At 38.1% G+C, this 21,882-nt stretch overlaps 1 protein-coding gene across 6 annotated transcripts in view; it reads right to left on the bottom strand.

The window, feature by feature from the left end:
- LOC146467506 (doublesex- and mab-3-related transcription factor A2-like) overlaps positions 1-21,882 on the bottom strand; it is a 52,157-nt gene that overhangs the window by 3,994 nt on the left and 26,281 nt on the right. For 3 of the 6 annotated variants that reach the window (XM_085125826.1, XM_085125828.1, XM_085125827.1), the window contains exon 2: positions 8,064-8,505. In XM_085125826.1, coding sequence (XP_084981952.1) covers positions 8,064-8,505 — 442 coding nt within the window. Of the gene's footprint in view, positions 1-8,063; positions 8,506-9,912; positions 10,044-16,004; positions 16,175-21,484; positions 21,509-21,882 lie in introns of those variants that run through there. The other 3 variants (XM_085125830.1, XM_085125829.1, XM_085125831.1) reach the window with 3 other exon arrangements.

Genomic DNA, 21,882 nt, shown 5'->3' with positions numbered 1-21,882 from the left:
CCTTTAACATTTAGCAGGTCCGTCAATTGAATCACACGCCTTAAGGACGGGTCCCGGAGGATTGACAAAATACGTGAAGGCGAACACAGTCGATTCTTGTAAGCTGTGATAGTCTAGAATACTATGACCAGTGAATAAAGCTAAATAAGGACTTCTATTGACACAATCAGTTTTGACCAATGCACTGGTGAACTTAACGTATTGAAATCTGTGTAATTTAAGTCTTACTTAAGATAATACGGATAAACGGACGAAAATAGTGGCTCTTCAAAGCTATATATAGAGAAATCGTCTGGTTTTGAAGAACGAATAAGTGTTACCTTTGGTAGTTAAATCGACAGGTAGTTCCGTGCAGTTCAACTTAACTGAGCAGATTTGACTAAGTTTCGTGACTTGCATTGATCCGCTGAACGGTTTTACGTCTCGTTTCCATTTAAATGTATGCAAATGAACAATGCGAGCTTGCACAGGAGAAGTTAAATACACGGATACTTTTATTAATTCATAAAGGCCTCGTAGAACAGAGAACAGTTTGAGTTCATTTTTTTTTCTAGGTAAGTCTGGATAATTTATACTTTTCGTGCCCTAACCACATATATTTGAAGAAGCTTCACCTCGACCGACTAGAATTCAATGCCAAAGTAGTTAAAAAACAAATTATTGAAATCCACTTTGGAGCGAAATAAATCCTCGCAATTTGATCTGTTAGAAATGAAATTGGAGAAACAAAAATATGAACGGGTTTCTCGATTGAAATAAACTGTAGTTTAAATCCGTTGTTGAATTAAATAAAGTTGCCGAAACTTTAAATTACCTAGTGTATTGCGTGTGCCAAGATTCTGGCTTGCTTTAGCTATTTGTGGGCTCCAGTGGAGTAAAAACCCATCAAAAGGTTCCTGAATGTTAGAACATGCTGTCAGAATGTATGCTTTCAAAGAAGGCAGATTGTATGTTGAGACCACTGGCTGCGTTTTACAAAAAGGCGGGAAATGTTGCATGAAGGAAATTATAACCGGAACGCTTATACAACTGGAAGAAGTGATTGGTTTTTCATCATTAAAAAACACGGTTGTCAACAATAAACATTATATCCCTAAGGCGTAGGATAATTACAGTAAATAACACGGCATGCGATTTGTTGTCAACGAATCGAAGCTAGAGCACGTTTTCGAAAAATACATGCTGCAATCCGCGGTCAAACTTAAAACAAATGGTTGTAACTTTGAAAATATAATTAGCTGAGTTTCTACTGAAATGTTACCATATCTTTACACTGACACGAATTAATCTTTTGTTTTGGTTTTAGTAAGAACACAAACTCAACTTCCCTCGCGTTTTAATGGGTTTCAAAAGTGTTGAACAGCGGTACTGACACCAATCAAAATTGAGCTACTTCAAATGGGAACTAATCAGGCAATTAGCGATAAAGTAGAAAAGGAATCCCATCTTGAAAGACATAAACTTTTGAGGAAAAAAAATTCAAGTCTTACTTCTGCCTAGCAGGTAAGAAATTGTTTCTTCTATAAAACGGTAGAATTTCTCGAGAACGCCGTAGTTCAATAAGTCTTGCTATCGAAGTGGACGTTGCACGACGTATTATTAAACTGCGGACAGAATAGAGACAAAAAAATTTCAGGTTTCATGAATTTTCCGCACGACAGAGCAATTAAGAGAGCCATACATGAACCTTGATAAGAAACAAGAGCTATATTCTATTCATTCCCTTTTCCTGTTGTGTTACCTGCAAAAGCGTCCGAACCATGAGTGTGGTATCAATAAAAGTTTCCATGTAGACGAAAAAATATTACTCAAGAGACAATAACAGTTTTGCGTTGACTGGATCCGATCGGAAGTTTTTTTGTAAACTTATTTTATCTCATCTCTTTGTCACTGAGATTACCGTAGATCTTGTTCAATATTGGTTAAGCTGTTGAATCAGTTTAGCAATGAAGCACGTGCTTGCGTTTAGCAGCCGTCGACTTAGATTATTGTCAAAGAAAAACTCACGCAGAACCTCGCTGTAGCAGCCTGGAACGTTGGGTAAATATCACTCAACTCAAATATGGCTTATTTTGACTTTCATTTTACTACACTCCGTCAATTTTTATGTCAGAATAAAAACAATAGTGTTCGCCTGAAGACAAAGAGAATATAGTACCTTCAATATTCAGCTTTGCGAAAACTACTCGCCGATCTTTATAACAACCTGAACAAGTTGTTTCTAATTAATCCAGTTGCACATCACAATTACATGACCTCTACTCAGAAAAGGATAAACGAAACTGACTGAAATAAACTGGAAACTCTCGGATGAAATGCAGTTATAAGCGCACTTTTAACCTTCAGACTAAAATGGTATTCTTATCACGTTTAACAACTAGGTCATCGAAAGCTCAACTAACAAGCCGGTGTTATGTTGTTGACAAAGATTTTCTTCTTGAAAACTTGTCGCTTGTTTTGACATTTTGTGTAGGTCAGATCAGTAATATATACACTAAATTCGTTATTTTTCAGGTGCAATTCACGGGTATTTACAAATTAATGTCGCATGACAACAAGTTTATGTACATGACCACTAACCGTAACAGCCCAGCAACTCCGGCAGGAAACTGATCAGATTTTACAACTTGCGCGCCAGTGAACCTTTTAAAGCTGTGTCACAGTTTATCGAAACGACAAAGCCACTTCGTCTACTGCTCATAAGCAGGTTTAGCTCCAGTGGGTGACCCCGGTAGATAAGAAACGGTAGTTTATCGGTGATTGTACAATACAATGTCGCAGTTGGACATGTCGTTGGACCAGCAACAGCAGTGTTAAAGTCAACATGATGCCCGCGAAACTTGCGGCTTTCTAATTGGCTAGTTCAAGGCAACCGCGTTTTTACAGCATTAATATCTTATCATTGTTTTACTGGAAGCTGAACAACGTGGATTGTGGTACGAATATCGCCGTCTGTTTGTGTTTTTTGCTTAATTAACGCATAACATAACCGCTCGTTTATCATAGTTTGATTTTTGACTTTGTCATAGTTCATAGTTCAAGCTCATTGCATTTCTTGTTGTAATATTGCCATATAAAAACGTTAATTTCTCCTTAAATTTTCCATATTTTTCATTTCCCAGGACTTCTTGTTTTAACTCAAAATGCTCTAAAGACATCTCAAGATACTTTAACCAACCCGCTCCAAGTTAACCTTCCGTTCCTATTGTATACAAAAAAGAAAAACAATGTAGATTTTAATTAAAATTAAGAAAGCAAGACTTTAAGAAAACGGTTCTCGTGAATTTTGGAATAGACCAAAACTTAAGCAGAAAAGCCGGCAATTAAGTTTTGTTTCATTGACGATATCTTAACTTAGAGGCTTCGTTTTGATTCTTCTCTCAGAAGTACTGGCATAAAACACCTGGTTTAACAAAGCATAGAAATAACAATGTCCGCGGATATTAATGGTTCAGTTTGTATAAAGATACAATGTGGTTCATATGTAAACAGTCGGGTTGCCGCTAAAAGTCATCGAGTAAACAATATCGATCACTTTTATTTCAAAAAGCACAATTGGTCAGTGGTGTACTCTCATTGCACGAGAACTGATGGATTTGCAGTGATTGCAAAATCGTAGCAAATATGGAGAAAAAACCAAGCTTGACCAAATTTGTTCATATTTGCTGAAATTCAAATTTCAAGTTTGCAACAAGATTTACCTCAAGAAGAACGTAGACGGTTAATACCGCTTTTATTCGATATTTACATAAAGCAGATCTGACAAAGAACCGGTACAAATTTGAAACAACTTACACTTCAGTGGTCATGAAAGCTATGAGGTAAAGCCACACATTTGAAACACGAAAGGATAGATTTACTAGCCTTGGAAAGCAAATACAGAGCAAAGAGTTCGCCATAGCACAAAAATGCTGAATTGTCAGAAGTAATTTCTTACTAAACTTCTTAAAGATTGACTGACGTAGATCACAGAAAAATAAGCCAAACGAACCATACACGTTACTTTGAGAGGTGAATAGACTGTCCAACAGACTGTAAATGCCGATATTAATAACATAAACTTGAATTCAGTAATCGACAAGACCGAATCGCAAAGAAGAGTTCACAAAGCAAAATGTAATTTTCGTGAAGCACAAACACACCCTTAGTTCGATCTCAGTGGACGAAAAGGAACCTTCGGATTGCACTGGTACGAGATTCACATTTCAAACCCTTCACGTCTCCAGAACTCTCGCTCCTTTCCATTGTCTACCAGCAGATAACGAGACTCTAGAAACACGACTGGTGCGACACGTGATTATCTGAAGCACGCAAACTGGATTTGAATAGCCGTTCTCGTTGCACGGCTCGATCACGCACATGCGGTCAAATCCAAACGTTCCCAAAAAACAAGTGAGCCGCGACAATCCTTTGTGGCCTTAAATCGAAAATAGCACGACACAAAATTGAAAAGTAGTTAATTTATATTAAAGATCAAATCATTATGAGTTATTGCTTGTAATTTGACACTATCATTTCGTATTTCTTCAGTATTTAGGAGGTATGTTTCCAATTGAATAATATGTGTTTTGGTCAAAATGTTTTACCGTGATATCATCATAGGCAACGGATAAGAGAAAACTTTGTTTTTGTTTGACTGCAATGGTAACTATTACAAACACGCATGCATATCAAATTGACCTCCTCGAAATTCCAAATTCCGATCTTTGACAAATTCAAGTTATCAATGGAATTACAGCTTTGACGTAAGTTTTCGTGTCTATGCCTGTGCATGGAGGAACGTAGCCGGCGGCTCCCGCCCACTCGCTCTTTGAGCTTGTCACGCGAATAAAGGATGCGGTCAAAACTACTGTACTCCAACTGAACCCACCCAGCCACAAACAGATGGTGGTCTCTGCATGCATCCCTCTTACTCAACCTCAAAAGATGGTGTATTTATTGCATAGCCACCCCTCTATCCAGCTGTAAACAATGAGAACGAGACTTACCCCACTTTTCTTGTCTATCTAGCAATGCTGACTCTTAATTGCTAGCTGAATATTTTTGTGTCAATTCAGATTTTCAAGCCAATAAAATTTTGTCGGTTATGTTCATGAGATAGGTGGTGTCTCCGATAACCCCCACCCCACAGGTGGTTCATCTTTGAACAAACTTGTTATGAACTGCTCCCTAATAAGCCAAATAACTTCCTCCACGCGGGAAGCTAAACATAGCCTTTGTACTCTTTGTTTGTGAGACAATGCGTTTTTTTAATCCGTGACGGCTTGCTCAGCGTGATTCTCAAACGTCATGTCATATGATCGATGAGACATTTTTTCAAAGAGTTACAAAGTGTTAATTATAATAGCTTTGTGAGTATCTACCAGTTTACACCCCAATGGAAAAACAAACATGGCGGTCGTGTTGTTCCGGACTGTTATTTTAGGAAATATGGACGCCTCAATTTTTTGCATAGATGTAATAACATGATGAAATCTTTCATAAAAATCTATAGAGATGTTTTAGCTACTTTCAATACAATTAAAATCCCATACAATTGCGATGAATAAGAAGATATCATTCTATTTGAAGATAAGGAAATACTCGTAACGAGAAATGAGGTAAGACTTGCAATTTTTTAAATCGGTTAACTGTTTCCCTAATGACTTTGCTATGTAGAGAATTTAAATGGTTCCTTTGCTCCAAAATAAACGTTCCTGAGTTACCACAAATATGAAGCTCACCAAAATTAAACCTTGCAAAAACAAATCGAAATCGGGTGTGAAAGTTGTTTGCCTTATTGAAATGGGTAGGACGCCACAATATTAGGGAAGTGGCCCAAACTATTATACTCGACCAGGACCAATCAAACCACAAAATAGACGGTGGTATTTGCCTTCACCCCCTTCCTCGACCAGAAAAGATGGTGTCTTTATTACATAGCCACCCCTCCATCTAGCAGTAGAAAATGACGATGAGATTCAAACCTCGCTTTTCTTGTTTATCTAGCAATGCTGACTCTTGCTGGCTGAATATTACTGTGTCAATTCAAATTTTAAAGCCAATAAAATTTTTCTTGTTAATGTTCATGAGATAGGCGAATATTTTCGATAACCCCTCTACCCCAGACAAAGTGTGTCCTCTCCGAACAAACTTGTTATGACCAATTCCCTTAATGGCGTTAAAAAGACAGGAAAACGTTGGAAACGTTCGTGTTCAATTGGCTTACATACAATGGATTTTAAAAAATCCTGTTAGAGAGTTTTGATTTAATAGAGTACAGAATGGTTCTTGAAATCGCCTGCTAGAAAAAGTCTGCAAATAAATTTTCTCGAATTTATCTAAAAGGTGAAATCTAGAGAATGTCCTGTTATTTTTCTTCCAGCAGACAGGTCCGTCCATACGTCGTCCTAACAATGGCGTTCAAAGGAACAAGTGTATATTTCTAAAGAACAGTCATTTATATACAGTCCATAGTAAAGCCTATAAACCATTGAGGGGTTACCATTCATAAACAAGTTTAACTTGATCAGAACAGACAAGTAAATTTTCATCGAGATTTCTCAAGCTGGTTAACGAGGCTAAGATAACGGTATGCTCCCAGTAAACCTGAAATCCTTTTAACACTCAGATACATGGGGCCAGTTATTTGAACAGTCTAACTTAGGCCGCGGCTTAATAGAATCAGTGGGTCTCCAAATCTGTTTATAAGTGCTTTACTTTAAGAAGATAAATAGTTTTCTAGTCTGGGATGCAAGCTTTCTTGTTACCGTCGACAGCAGACAATGTTTAGATATGACTGTTGGCAAAATTGAAAATGGCTTAGAACGTGGTTTTGTTAAACACCGTCTAAACCGTGTTTTAAAAACTGACCCATGTAGTCTCGCCGTGAATTGTATCCTTTTTTCTACCGCTTGTCGTTATACTATACTGCTAAAATCAAACGTATAAGGAGTGCTCGAAGATTCATTTCGGTCAATACTTTTTGAAAGGTCTAAAATACCCCAGAAATGCATTAAGAAGAAAAGCCTTGTTGTTTTGGACAAAAAAGAAGAAAAACTAGGATTTTAGAAAAGGCAACAGAAGCTAGTAAATTCGGAGGATAACGTGTTCTCTAAAATTTCCTGTGACTGAAAAATTCTGCCAAAGAATCCGAACAGATGACAACCTCTTAACGTACACAAGCATATATTTTAAAAGTCTGTAAATAATCTTGAAAAACAAAAAACTGCATTTCAAATACTTTCATTTAAATTTCATGATATTCTCGCCGTATGCCTACGAAACTTTGCTTGGTTTGAGACCTTGTCAGTGGCTTAAATCGGTCCTGAAATGTTAAAAACTAAGGCCATTCCCGTAGTGCTTTTTATTGTAGTTTTTTTCTCTTTAATTCAAATGGCTATAACCTTCGCGTCTTCAGAAGGAACTTAAATCGTAACCATTTAAATGAAAGCTATTGAGGACTAAGTTTTCAGGTGGAGCCTGTTACTTAACGTGACAAAAAGTTTCTTTAACGTTTGAGTCGAGGATGACATCCTAAAGTGTGACCATTAAAAGAAGCTACTGAGCAGTACTTTCCTGTGTGAGTGTTACTAATTATGCTGTACAATGTACCTTTATCTTCTGAGTCTGTGGATGAAATCCTTTTGTGTGATCATTTTAAATGAAAGCTATTGAGCAGAACGTTTCTACAGTGCTGTTTGTTTATTTCCAATTTCTACGCTGAACTAAAAATCTGAAGAAGAAAAACTTTTTAAACCTAATCCTTGGAGGACTCTCCAGTGCGGTGAAAGAGTTAACAAGTTACAAAGAGCATCTTCACTTCTGCAACTACCAACGCACGTTTTTCAATTTATCAGTCGTCGACGAATCATCAACAAATTACAATTTAGAAAACCGTCCTCAGGAACGCTTCTAAAGCTGGCCGTCTAAGGATATGCCATACGTATATAAGCAACACGAGTAGCTAATACCATAGTCGGTTGAGACAAATGAAACCACCGACCGAAAACAACTTTCTTTTCCGTCTGAACCGGCAAAGGAAAACAAAGCGATAAAAGGAAGAAACAATGATTGGTACTCACCGCTCTCGTTTGCGCTACTCGCTGGAGATTCAAGACCGTTTCCCATTTCTTCGTTACCAGGTGAACTTGATCGCGAGGACATACTCGTCGTTCTCGCTAGCTGCCCTTCTTTAGGAGAGGTTGGAGAAGGAGGAATAATCCTCGATGGTTTGTGCATGTTTGAACTGTAATGACACAACTGAACCGCGTTGTATGGAATATGGCCTCCGGCCTCTTCACTTTCTTGCTGTCTTCGCAACGCAACTTGGGCAGCCATGACTCTCTGTCTCTCGGCAATAAGGTTGCAATCTGAGCATGCACAGTCCCTCCATTTGCAGAACCGTTTATGGCCTTTGAGGATCGAGATGACGCCGTGATTTCTACAGCGGGCGCATTTAGGAGATCGCTGTGTTATTGAACCCATTGGTGGCATTGGAGTGGGCTTGATCTCCGTTGATGAAGGCTGCAAGAAAACCAACAGCATTTTGTTACTGGCATTCGATAAAGTCAATTAAAAGTGATATGGTTGCATCGATGTGCTTGAGACCCTAAAAACACACTGCGGACAGGCAAACATGCCTCCGTCCGGTATAGTAAATGTACAAAGTTGACAAACTTATACAATTTCCATTTTGAAAAGAAAACGCCAAGTCGAACAGCGGGACAATGGCACTGATTTGAATGATCGCACTTTCATAAGATTTTTCTACAGATAGAGTCAAACTTGTGAAGCACATTGAATGACTTAACTCAGACCATTTAGCCGTAAAAAGACTGAGACATTTCGTCACCAGCAAACGTTTACATTCAGACTTTTTTTGCCGTTAGGTACCAAACAAAACGCGACAGATAAAATCAGTTAATTTGATTCAACTGAACGCAACAACTTGTAACAAGTACAGTTCATTGAGTTTTGGGCGCACGAGCCTGAAAGACAGAAAAAAAGTGGCCGTCTATACCTTGTATTCTGTTAAAACAGTTTGGGTAACCAAGTTTTCTCTTTGAAAATCACTTTGCACGCTCAGAACAGCTAGTTTGAGGCAAATCCTGCTTTGGCCGATTCGGTTCAAAGTCTTGAGAGTGCTATTTTGGTCTTGAAAGCTGGCTAAATTTAGCAACCCCTATTGAATTTATTTTTAAGTTGAATTGGTAAGAAAATTGCAACTTTATTGTTCACGGTCACTGTCCTGCAACCACAAAAATGTCTATTAATTTGCAAGGGTGTGACTTAAAAATAGAAATTTCTTGAATGTCTCGAATAACTCGTAGCTCGGGCGATGTCACGACAATTGAACGTGAAAACGTAATTTGATCGATGGTCGAGGGATATTTATGGTATGAAAAACGTGACGATTTAAAACTTCCATTTAAATACAAAGTCAACCGATTATTTCGCCGAATAAAAGTTTTTAACGTCCAAACAAAAATCACTTCGCACCGGTGTAAAGTAAAGGTTGAGACTAACTTTGACATTTTTTTTTTCTTCTCGTCAAAGGCACTGATTTCTTCGAATCCTGAGAAAAGACTCCCTTGTCAGTCAATGTTGCAAATTTTAGTGATTTACAATTACTTATTAATAAAGGAAATGACAGATTTCAATTACTTTGTTAGAAAGGAAACTATAATGTACAAAGTTAACGCATAAAATGTAAAAAGCTGATATCTTCCTGTTTACCCTTTTCATTTTTTAGTCCATGTTGTACTTTGCGTGTTGAGAAAAGCGAAACGTTTGAAACTGACCGGCTTTGTCTGTTAAAGAACAACATCGCTGGGATGAACACAGTAGACCAGCCGAGCATAACAGCAAAATAACATTAATTTAGACAAGAAGTGAAATTTAAAGAAACGAAAGAGAATGGAATAATTTTACCGTGTAAAACTCCACTTTGCTTGGCTGGGCGATATTCCGGTGCTACTGTTTAACCAAAAACTACTAATCTATTGTTACTAATAACTACACTACTACGTAAGAAATCTAAGCCCACTGAGGTCAAGGTTGGTAATGAATATTTCTCGCAAATTCCTTAGCCAAAACAAACAGGTCTACTACACGCTGTTGCTATGACAGCGTGAAAAACCTGTCGTTGAACAAGTGACACAATTCGTGGATAGCAAGTCCCGGTTTTGTTTAAGCAAGGTCTCAAAATGTTTTTCTTCCTGTTTAGAACAAAGATGTTGTGATCTAAAGGCTAGAGACATGTCAAACAAATATAGAACGCGCGTTTTTCGAAAGAAAAACACTACAATAGTGGCGTTTTAAAAGTTTAACGCTTCGACGAAGCCGGTAAAGGGTGGCCAGAAAAAAAACTTAATTACGAAGCGAAGAGAAGAGGTTTAGTTGACCATTAGTTTTAAAATCTAGGGCGGAGAAGAAGACAGCAAACTGGGTAAAGTAAGAAACTGAATTTCTTTTCACACCAAGTGTGTGTTACTCGTCCTTGGAAAAGTTATTGGAAACAATTTTCTTACCACAGTAAAATAATGCAACATTTATAGGTCCAAGAAGTGTAAATAAAAGTTCAACAAAGGTCAACTGAGAAATCACAATGGAACGTTATAAATGAATATCTTATATAAAGCTATTGTTGCCCCGCGGGGTATGGAAACGGTATTGATGACTGGACTCCCTTTAATAAAGTTTGAAACATTTGCACGTGGCCCCCCCGAGGAGTTGCAAACAACAAAGAACAGTTTGTTATTTTATGACGGAAAACTTAAATTAACCTTGCCAATGGTATTTAAGAAGTTGTCGATGATTCATCTTGTTGTATTTTCATTTTCCTGACGAGAGATACTCTTCCATCTAATAGAATTTAGTAAATATGACAAAACGATTGTAAAAAAACGAAAAACAAAAAGAAAGCTGTCAAAACGTAACTAACACGATTTGTCTATGCATTCAGTGTGCCCTTCAGAAGCCCCATGGTCCATAAAACAATCCTTTATCTACCCTATAAAAACTGCCAAAACCATAACAAATCTGTCATAACTATTTCTAAGAACACAAAGCTCAAATCACCTAGTCAAGACTGTGGTTTGGTTGGTCAGCCATTTTCCCGCGATCACTAGCATTGCGAAATCGCAGTGACCATGAATTGGCTTGACCGTATTTGTTCAAGTTTGTAGTTTGTGCGTCAACTTGAAGAAAGGAGACATAATATAACTAATTGTAAACTCAGCGTGAATTAAACGTTGAACTGATTAACTTGAGTGGGATCCCTCGCAGCTATTATTAGCTATAGCAAGTCGGACGAGGTTTCTTTGTGTGTAAAAGTTACTCAACACCGAGGCGTCCCTCCCATTGATCCAACTATGTTGAGGTTTTTACAGTGACGCAAACTTCCAACGGGTGGTCATTTGTCGTGTACAGTTGCTAACAATCCAAGTTAATCTTAGATTCTATACCCTTTATTTAGTTCTGCAGCACAGCGTTAACAATCTAAATTTAACTTTTACGCCCAATCTGCTTTGTCTTCTCGTTTAGAGCGTAAACGTCAGCTGCTGTTAGTGCGTCATTGCTCGGCTTGAGTTTGTGTTCAAATTGCCTTCAATGGAAGCGAAGAACTGTCTCCTTGGAGTGTTTAAAAATTTATGCGATAACCTAAAGACCACAACTTCTAGCAAGATTTCGCAAGATTTCTTAGGCAAAGTTCAATGCCGTTTCTTAATTAAGTCACAAAGGCAAAATCTTAAAAGTATCATTCATTTTACACAATATCTAAGCAGAGAAACAAAAGCAGGGCATCGCAGAGAATACTTAACTGCTTCCATTTGAATGCTCACATGCACTGGGATTTTGAGCAACTCTTGCTCGACTGGGAGTTTTTAAAAATAAAAAAAAAGGTCATCTGTCCTGGTAATTATAGACTCAGCAAGACAACTGGAACTGTATTCTCTGTGGGTTAGTGTTTCCTTCAGTCTTTCTGTGTCAACGGCGCCCAATTTGAAACTGAGTAAAATTCCCAGAATCCATTCTGCAAAATCTTGAACAGCCAATAACACTTCTGGGTAAAGAACTAAATATTTCATTTGAATGGACAAAACGACGAGGTTTCATTCACAGATACAGTAGATTAAACCACAGCAAAGTGTTGCTCAGTAACTTACATTTGAATGGTCAAAGTTTAGGATTTCATCGAGAGACTCGAAAGTTAGAACCACCTTGTACAGCATAATAAACAGCACCACAGCAAAGTACTGCTCAGAAGCTTTCATTTGAATGGTCACACTTCAGAATTTCATCCACTGAGTCAAAAGTTAGTACCCGCTTGTACAGCATAATAAACAGCACCACAGGAAAGTACTGCCCAATAGCTTTCATCCGAATGGTCACACTTGCAGAAATTCGTCCACAGACTAAAACGTTAAAACCACCTTGTACAGGATAACACACAGGGCTAAAGCAAAATTTCTGCTCAGTAGCTGATTTGAATGGTAACAAATTAGAACCTCATCCACAGACTAAAATGTGAGAACCACCTTGTACAGCACAGTGAACTATACCACAGGAAAGTACTGCTCAGTAGCTTTAATTTGAATGTTTATACTTCAGAACTTCATCCACAAAAACTTTAGAACTACCTTGTACAGTATAAAGAGCTGAACCACAGGAAAGTATTGCTAAGTAGTTTTCATAATCATTTGAACGGTCACACTTGAGAATTTCGTCCACATGCTCAAAACCAACCGCGTTCTACTACTCAGTCAATGGCTTTTATTTGAGGCTAGCTTCCCATAAGGATTTCATCCACAGACCTACAACTGATAGTAACTTAAGTAGCACCTTGCATAACACAGTAACATCATCACAGGAAAGTACTGCTTTCGTTTGAATATTGGAGAGGATTTTAAGGAGTTCGAAGTTAACAGTGATAGCGCTCAAAAGCAACCGCGTTCCACTTCTCAATGGCTTTATTTGAGGCTAGCTTCACATAAGGATTTCATCCACAGACCTACAACTGATAGTAACTTTAGTAGCACCTTGCATAACACAGTAACATCATCACAGGAAAGTACTGCTTTCGTTTGAATATTGGAGAGGATTTTAAGGAGTTCGAAATTAACAGTGATAGTGCCATGCACCTTCTTTAGTATAATTAACACCAATACACGAAAGCGCTGCTTTAGTTCAGTTGAATGGTCGACAAAATTTTACGTTCCACCTGGAAGTTCCAGGTAAACCGACTCTACTTCAGGGAAGCACTGCTTTCATTTTAATGCTTGAACTTCAGGATTTCACTCGTCGACTTTGCAGAGTAGCTAAATCGTTGCACTGCATTAAAAGGCTTGTTATAGGAAAGAACTAATTTAACAATCCTAAAAAATTGAAAAATAACATTAATTACTTCCATGGCAAACCGGGCAATTAACCTGGATTTAGTCCGATGCGTAGTCGCGAAATAGTTTCCCGCCAAAAATTGCGCATAAAACACACTGTCTTTAAGGAGATAATTAACCTGTTTCTGCAAAGAACTAAATGGAAACGAATTTGGTGTCTTACCTTAACTTGTTTTCTAGTTACAAAATTCAATTCACTGAAGCGGAATGTTTTTCCGTGACTTAAAAACGCCTGAAGGAGCTACAATTAAACAATTCAATTCATGCTTCTTCAGCTATAACCCTATTTACCTCAAAGATATTTAATCAATGCTCTAGACATTTCTTATCGGGCGGCAAACTTTTCTGAAGCAAAACTGTTATTAATTAGATTAATACAGCTTTATCCTTTGGAATAGATTTATTTAGTCACGTCTCAGGAAAAAATTGAACTTTATCACACTTGTCTTGGTTAAAATTAAAACTCCACTGTTTCTTCAAGCTCAATTTTGAAATTGCTTCAGTCCAATCTTGAGTGTTGTGCTCACAAGACGAAGTAATAGCTGGATGAATTGAAAATCGTCGTGTTTTCAGAATGCCTTGATAGCAGGGAATGATTTAAGATTGGATCGATGTAAACAACCAAAGCACTAATGGCTTTCTTGACACGCCTTCGAAAGTATGAACTTCTATCACAAACAGCCCCAGGCAGGTACTTTAAATTCAACTTCTCAATTCTGGTGATGCTTGGGTAGGAAATACCGTCAAAACATGTCAAAATTAAAGAATGCTTTGTTTTTTCCTAAACCATTGTGGCCTTGTGTTTTTCTGAAGCTATCCCTCCTTAAGTTTATTTCAATCATTCATGCACTGTAAACCCAAATTATTGAACACTTCAGTGATGGCGGTTACTGTAAGTATTGTTTGACGTTTGAGCTGATATCACAGAAGTATGTCCATTGAAGTGTATGCTATTGATCACTAGTGTCCTAGAGTGTTACGGAGTTTGGACTATTTGACTTAGACACTAAGCTGAGCGATTTAGACGTCAGGAAATGTTTGTTTTTTTGCTACGTCCGGTCTCATTTTAGGATACTTACTAGGCGTTTACGAAACCTGGTAACATGCAATCTCGGCTAGACCGGGAGATTAACAGTAATGCTTCTTTCACGAAATTTGTTTTCAATTGTGGTTTCAGTGTTGAACTGATTCGAACGGTTATAAAACCTTGAGAGTCAGTTGTTTCAACGAAGTCTAACTTTGCTTAGAAATTATGAATTGTATTGCTATAAAACTGACGGAAGTAATAAAGCTAAAAGTTGAATTTGAAAGCCATAGTTTTAAGAAAATCAATGCGGAACTGTGCATCTGTTTTATAAGTGGGTTATATTAAGTAGATAAATGCGTCTCTAGTCACCGGCTGTGTCCGTTCTTCACGATGTTTACAAACCTTTAGCTGAACGCGATGGCCAGATTGAAATGGGTTAAGACAGTGGTTTGTTAAACCCCGTATGATCTTTATTTAAATAACTGGTCCTAAATTTCTCAGACATTCTCTATTTTCTAGTAATAAAGAAGGCTAAGAGGAATATTCATATTGTGATACCATAAGTTGATCGTTTCCGTTCTTCACGCTGTTTACAAACCTTTAGCTGAACGCGATGGCCAGATTGAAATGGGTTAAGACAGTAGTTTTTTTAAACCCCGTATGATCTTTATTTAAATAACTGGTCCTAAATTTCTCAGACGTTCTCTATTGTCTTGTAATAAAGTAGGCTAAGAGGAATATTCATATTGTGATACCATAAGTTGATCGTTTCCGTTCTTCACGCTGTTTACAAACCTTTAGCTGAACGCGATGGCCAGATTGAAATGTGTTAATATCGTGGTTTGTTAAACCCCGTATGATCTTCATTTAAATAACTGGTCCTAGATTTCTCAGACGTTCTCTATTTTCTAGTAATAAAGTAGGCTAAGAGGAATATTAAAATCAGTGCGATACCATAAGTTGATAGTATGGTAATTCACTGCCGAAGCTGACCCAGCAATGAAACCAAACTCGGTTTACACCACACGAGCGATAAATAGCTAAGTAATAAACAGACGTTAATTTGATTTATTTAGTTCCATCATGTTTCAAACAAAACTGTTTATTTGCCTGAAGCTGGCGTGTTACTTATATTTGACCTGTTTAGTTCTAGTCTGTTTCATTGACGGCCCCCACTTTACAGGCAATTCTAGAAGCCCTCCAACGCCCAATCAAGAATGGTTTCTAAGTTACAGAACAGCGACAGGAAAAATTAAAATCTTAAGAAAAGGCTTTTGGTCTTAAAACAAATAGAAACCAAGTTTTAAAGCATTAATCGGATAAACCAAAAGGATAAGTCGACAATTTGACGACACTGGTCTACAGGAAAAAATAGAACAAAAACCCTCATTGAGCTTGACCGCAATGGCGCTTTCGGCGAATAATGTCTTGACTAATAAGTTCACCCTGAATGCCGACAATCGTCCATGGCTTAATTACACCGACTTCGATATCACGAACCTCTGCTTGAGTTTATTACTCACGTCTAAAGAAATTGTTTTGACACGAGTTGAAAGCTTAAATTTTCGCCTGTTTAACGAGTACTTAAACTTACTTACCTTTAAGAAATCTAAATCACACATGAGTTGCAATAAATACTATAGGTATTTGTAGACGAAAACCGTTTCTGGTGTGCTCGTATGCGATTGAGTGGGAGCAAGATCACCGCCGCCTGCGACTGTTTGGTCCCGCTGTAACCCTTATACCAGTGCTGTGTCAGACGTAAGGGAATATTGGCTACATTTATAACAGTGCACTGTAAATCATACTACAATAGCAAATAAAGGGCATTACGTCAAGGTCCACATGGAAGGTTCGTGAATGCTATCCTCCTGTCGCTCCCAATTCCTTTCATTCACGTAAATCACGTTGCGTAATCCTTAATAAAAATTAAGAGTAAACAGACGAGAATTTACCTTATTGTATTTCTAATTGACTCTAAGCCGTTCAAAACAAAAACACCTTGGTAGTTGTGAAGGTATACATGACTGCGGTCAGAATCCTTACTAATAAAAACCTGTAAATAAAGGAGCTTTACTGTGTTGTATATGTATCCAAGAATATCACTGCATGGGAAATGACTTAAGACGTTGATAAGTGGTTAAATGTTATTTTCTAATCTGTTATTTTCGGTGTTAGTTATTTGTGGTTTGAGCTTCCGTTGATAAACATGTTGTTGTATTCACAGAATTATCTCTTTGACGCTTATGGGTATTTATGGTATATTGGGAAAACGTGACTTCTACGGCAAGGCAAGATATCTAATGGCAAAAGAATTCGTTAATCCCATTTGAGTACTGTGGGATTTGCTAAGAAGCAGACAGTGGAGTTTGTAATGTATTTGTCTGTAAAACTCAGTCTACTGTATTATTCAGCACTGCCAAATGTATAGAAATGTTTAGGTTTATTTATGTTAATTCCAGCTTACGAAGAGTTTCTAAGTTTGATCGGTAAATCCCGGCTTAACTTTGAGCTCACAGATTTAAACACCTAAAAATTAATTTTTGCTGAAATAATTGAACGCCACGGCCGTACAAAAATATATATATATATATATTCCGAGCTATGTATGCTAACTTTGACTCAATGCAAAATGGCGATTACAAACAGTTATCGCAATTAACTCGAATATCTCTTAACCTCAAATAAAGAACTATATAGACATTATGCAGTGGTAATGGTAAGTGTAAAAAAAGTAAATCCCGACGTAAAGGACCTTGAAGGTAAGGGACTCGTGACAGAAATCCAGAGTTTTGTGTTCGGATATAAAGACTTTGTTGTCTGCCCTATATTTCGCCCGCACTCGACGTGACTTTTCTCAAGTCAATTTCCAACACACCTAGTTCGTATTTTTGGGATGTAAAAAAATACTGTTTTTCACAGATATTTTCAGTTATAAACATAGAGACAAGATATTAGGAAGCTGGTGTACTTGCTTCCATAAAGACCTTCTAAAAAGCATAAATGTTTCCAGTAATGCAGGTGTACATTTCTATGATACCAAATTGATAGATCAAAATTAGGTAAGACAAAACACTTACTGATAAGCTGAAGGAAATTCCGGTTACAAGTCCACAGAACTGGAGCACTGAGCTCAGTTGTATTCATTACACAACTTGAGGGAGACGCCGACTGCGGCAAGATAGTTCAACACTTGCATATCCAATTATTCGGTTTATTAAAACTAAGACAAAGTCACCTCGGTCCTCTTATACGTACCCGACAGTATATAGGATGTTTAGTAAGTCATTTAAGAGCGGTCATATTAAAGCTTTCGCCGACTGCGGGCCTTCTCTAGTTCTTTTTTCTTTATTTTTGTACTGATATACATGTATTGTTGTTCAATTCAGTGGAGGCTTCAACTGTGTCATAGCCGACTATTTGTGTTCATCAGCTTAAGTCTAGCCAAGGTCTCATTGGCTCGAAGAACTCACACGTACTGTATAACTTCGTCAATTTGATCTGGCCCCCCCTTCTATAAATCGTGTTTTTTCTTTTGGAATGCTTTCAAGTGTCTCGGAGAGATTGATTGATTCGTGCTTATGGGCATGCAGGAATGAACTGACAAAACCACTGGATCGGTGCCTACCGTGAATATGTCAGCCACCCAACTCTTTCAATGACTACACCCAGTTTTCATGACCCGCCCTAGTTAATTGACGCCGCAGTGACAGAATAATATATTGCTATCAGTATGGGATCTTGACTGGAAGATTTATCTTCCAACCACTGAATAAACTTGCCTGCTTAATGTAAGACAAGGGATGATTTCCGTGCAGAGACATAAAATGACATTAATTGGTCTCTGACCTTGAGTTAAAAGTCAAGATCGTTTTTGAAGTACAGTCCAACCAAAGAAACAGTGAACAGCCACAAACGACATATTACAGCGAAAACGACACGTACTGATAATTTGAACAACTGAAAATCCAAATGCTGATGGAAGAAATATTGAAGCTTTGCCTTCATTTTAAGTTTAATTTACCATTTTGTCGTCAAAGGCTATCTTAGAGCGCTGGTGTCTCTAGCAACTCAGGAGACCCCAATCCTAACAACGGTCACTAGTAAAACCGGCAGTACACCAGATCAAGAGTTGAGGGGTTTCCATCCTAGAATCTCATTAAATTGATGGGATGTACTGATGAGTTGTAATTAGGTGTACATCCCAATTCCGCCAAAGTGTAACCATTCGACTGAAACCACGCACTGGGCATAACTCTCTTGTGCCAGACTGATTTCTTTTTTATAGCTTCAGATAAGTCTGTTGATGAAATTCCAGGCTAAAATATGAAAATCCAGATGAAAACTATTGCGCTAACATCGTAAGGAAAAAAAGGTCAAACAAGGAAGAACTATGATGATTCAATAAAAACATTCTTGACAACAGTAAGCCAAGGTCCTGAGAGAGAAACTGGAAAACTGTACTCGTTGAAACTAAACTAAAAGTGTTAGCTACTTAAAAATAATTTCTTCACTTGCATCTGTTAACTTTCCTATTGGAAATTACTCTTGTTTGCAACATTATTGACGTTTACAACGAACTTTGGCTCCTTGATTTTACAAGGAAACTTTCGAGTGAAAACTTGACGACAACCGGTGTCTTTTCTCCATCACTGATCTCTGCCATCTGACTCGTAATGGTTTCGTCTTTTTGACATACATAGCTCTTCAACTGGATAGTGACCAGTCCTGAACCCGAGTGACCGAGACAATTACAAGATCTCGCTCAGATTGTCATTCACTTATAAAAGAGTGGAAGTTACATGAGGCAATCTTACTGTATTTCGCCATAGCTTTCCAAAAACGTAATAGCGAAGAGTTTTGGAAAGAAAATCGACTCAAATAAGAGTTAAAGCTGCGAATCAGTCAGATCGTCTCTTTAGGAAGGGCAGCAGGGCTTGGACACTCGCACGATGTGATTACACGTAAACGAAAAACACTGATACTCTTCTTGTCATCTTGTCGGGTATGATATTGGACCGTCTATCATTGGTCAAGGTCGTTTGAAAAACAACCTCATATCGTTAGAAAAAACGTGATCCAAGCTTGTACGTACCGAAATAATTACTTAGATTGTTTGGGCCAGCCATCAGCCGGTAATGACCCAGAAATCCAAACAAGGAAACAAAATTTGGACGATAGAAAGGCTCTGGAAAGGCGTTTGCAAACTTCTGGTTGTTCTAGGTTATTGGAGTGAGGGCAGACTAGTTTTGCAAATGTTGTAGTTATAGTCGGACAAAACGTAACCCTTTGGTAGCTCTTGTTTTTAAACTTGATGTGTTCGGCCTCGCCGTCAAAGAATATGACTCTAGAGTTCTAGACACATTGAAATATTCTTGGTTGAGCGATAGTGATCACCTTATAATTGAAAAGGCAGAACTAACCACCAAATGAAGTTGAAATGAAAAGCTGACAAGACTAAGAGCTCCGTCTTTAAAAGGTCTAAACAACAAGCTGGAAATAGAGGCCTTAAAAAAGCATGGTAACATAACACTCTTGTTAAAGTACATCCAAAGAGTTTTACTATATCTGGAATGCAGTAGTAAACATAGCTAAGCTTTAAACCAAACAAAACTGTACGGCTCACGGCTCAACAACGTTCCAGCAGCTACCGATTAAAAACGACAGTTTGTTTATATCCGCGAGAAATTCAAAACAATCAGTATTCCATCAGATCAGGGCGTTTTGCTTGTTTTCTCGTATCCTTCATGTATCAAACCGCGACATTTTAGACCTAACGTCTTTGACACAAACTATAAGACGGAAGAGCTGGACAGAGATTGAGTGAGGCTTCTTGGACATCAGGCAGCTAAGTATTCGTCGAAAGGAGTTCTAAAACGACGATAAGTAACTTAATAAAAGCCTTTTTCACTAGTACAGTGGTACTGTGCGTGAGTTCTCAGGGCCTTCAAGTGGTACATTTTAAGCCATCCCCTGCAAAACGGCGAAGAGCATATGAGCCCAGTGAGAGGATCGAAAGTTTTATACGGTCCAATGGGCATGGGATTTTCCACCCGTCATTATGGTTGTCTCGTAGAAAAAAATGTAGAGATATCTTTACATTAAAAAAAAAGGGATTTTGTTGCCCTCAACAGCTTTGCCGATCGATGGACTTCCTGGTGTTATTTTGATTGGCGAGCCGCGACGGATGTGTACGCTGTTTTACCTGACTTGCGGGAGTATTGACAATTCCGTCGGCAATCAGGTTGCAAACCATTAGTCTAGCGAAATCTCTAAGCACACACGCAATTCTGTTGAGTTTTTAGCAAATGCCAGTCCATTTATTACAAGTATCTCTGATTCAGTTGGTCGGCGATTGCCCACTTCTTAACACTGTTAGGCTGTTATTCAGCAAAACCTGCCTCAGTTGTTATACAGTCGATAGCTGAAGTGAACTCATGTTTATTGTGAATATCGCTTGGCTTAGAACTACCCCTGTTCATGTAACATGGCCACCGAATAACGCTAACGCTCTATTGATATCTGAACTTGAAACAACCATCTGCGATCTTTGTACATGAGTTTGTCAGTTCAATGCTCCTGTTTTCGTCGTTTGGCCGCTATCATCACGGTTGATCCATGTAGAACCACACGCATAGATTGTGGTTTCCGAAAAATGAAAAATAAAAACAAAATAATAAGAGCATTGCCAAAATCAAGAGGTGAGTAAAACGAAATGCTCTTGGCAGTTTCCGTACCTCGAAATAGGGCCACTTGTGTTACGAAATCTTTTGAAGGTCTTGAAGAAATTAGAGTTGTCAAAGCCGGTGGTATATTGTGAGATTGGTCTTTGGTTCGAATACAACATGGTATATAGTTTAAGTTCATACCTGATAAAAAATTATGTTAATCAGAAATCAGTGCATGGTTATCTCTACCTTCGTAAACTCACCAGTATTTCTTCCAAATGCTTTGATGGAGGGTTATATGGTTTTCAAATCTCTAGACGTTCACTAAGTCTCGAACGTTCCTATTTACGGCAGACGGACGACAAGGCTTGCCTATGCTTGTATCCTCGAATTATGAACTTGTAACTTACTTCCATCAAGAGATTGAGCCTTTCAGCGTCTATTCCACTTCTTTGACCCTATATCCTTAGGGCCTGTCACATATCCTTTATGTTATGTTATACAGTGGTCAAGGGCACAACCGGCCTTTTTGAGAAATTAATGTTTCGTGAGGCATCTTAACCGACATGAATTCGTAGATGACATATCCTTTTCTCTTCTTTGTCACCGGCGGAGGCGGGGAATAGATGAAGGTTCTTATGTTTCGGGGCGTAAAAGAGAGGTAACATAAACTCTTCGATGGAATATTCTCTCCACAAAAATTTCGCTTCCTTTTAGCCTATCAAAACCGAAAGTTCAATTGTAAAATGTGAAAATTTCGACTGGTTTCCGAACGTACTTTCATGGGCACATTGTCTTCATGGGGCAT

Source organism: Pavona decussata, unplaced genomic scaffold (assembly GCF_977016875.1).
Source record: "Pavona decussata unplaced genomic scaffold, jaPavDecu1.1 SCAFFOLD_135, whole genome shotgun sequence".
NCBI classification, from domain to species: domain Eukaryota; kingdom Metazoa; phylum Cnidaria; class Anthozoa; order Scleractinia; family Agariciidae; genus Pavona; species Pavona decussata.
This window is presented reverse-complemented; position numbering and strand designations above follow the sequence as displayed.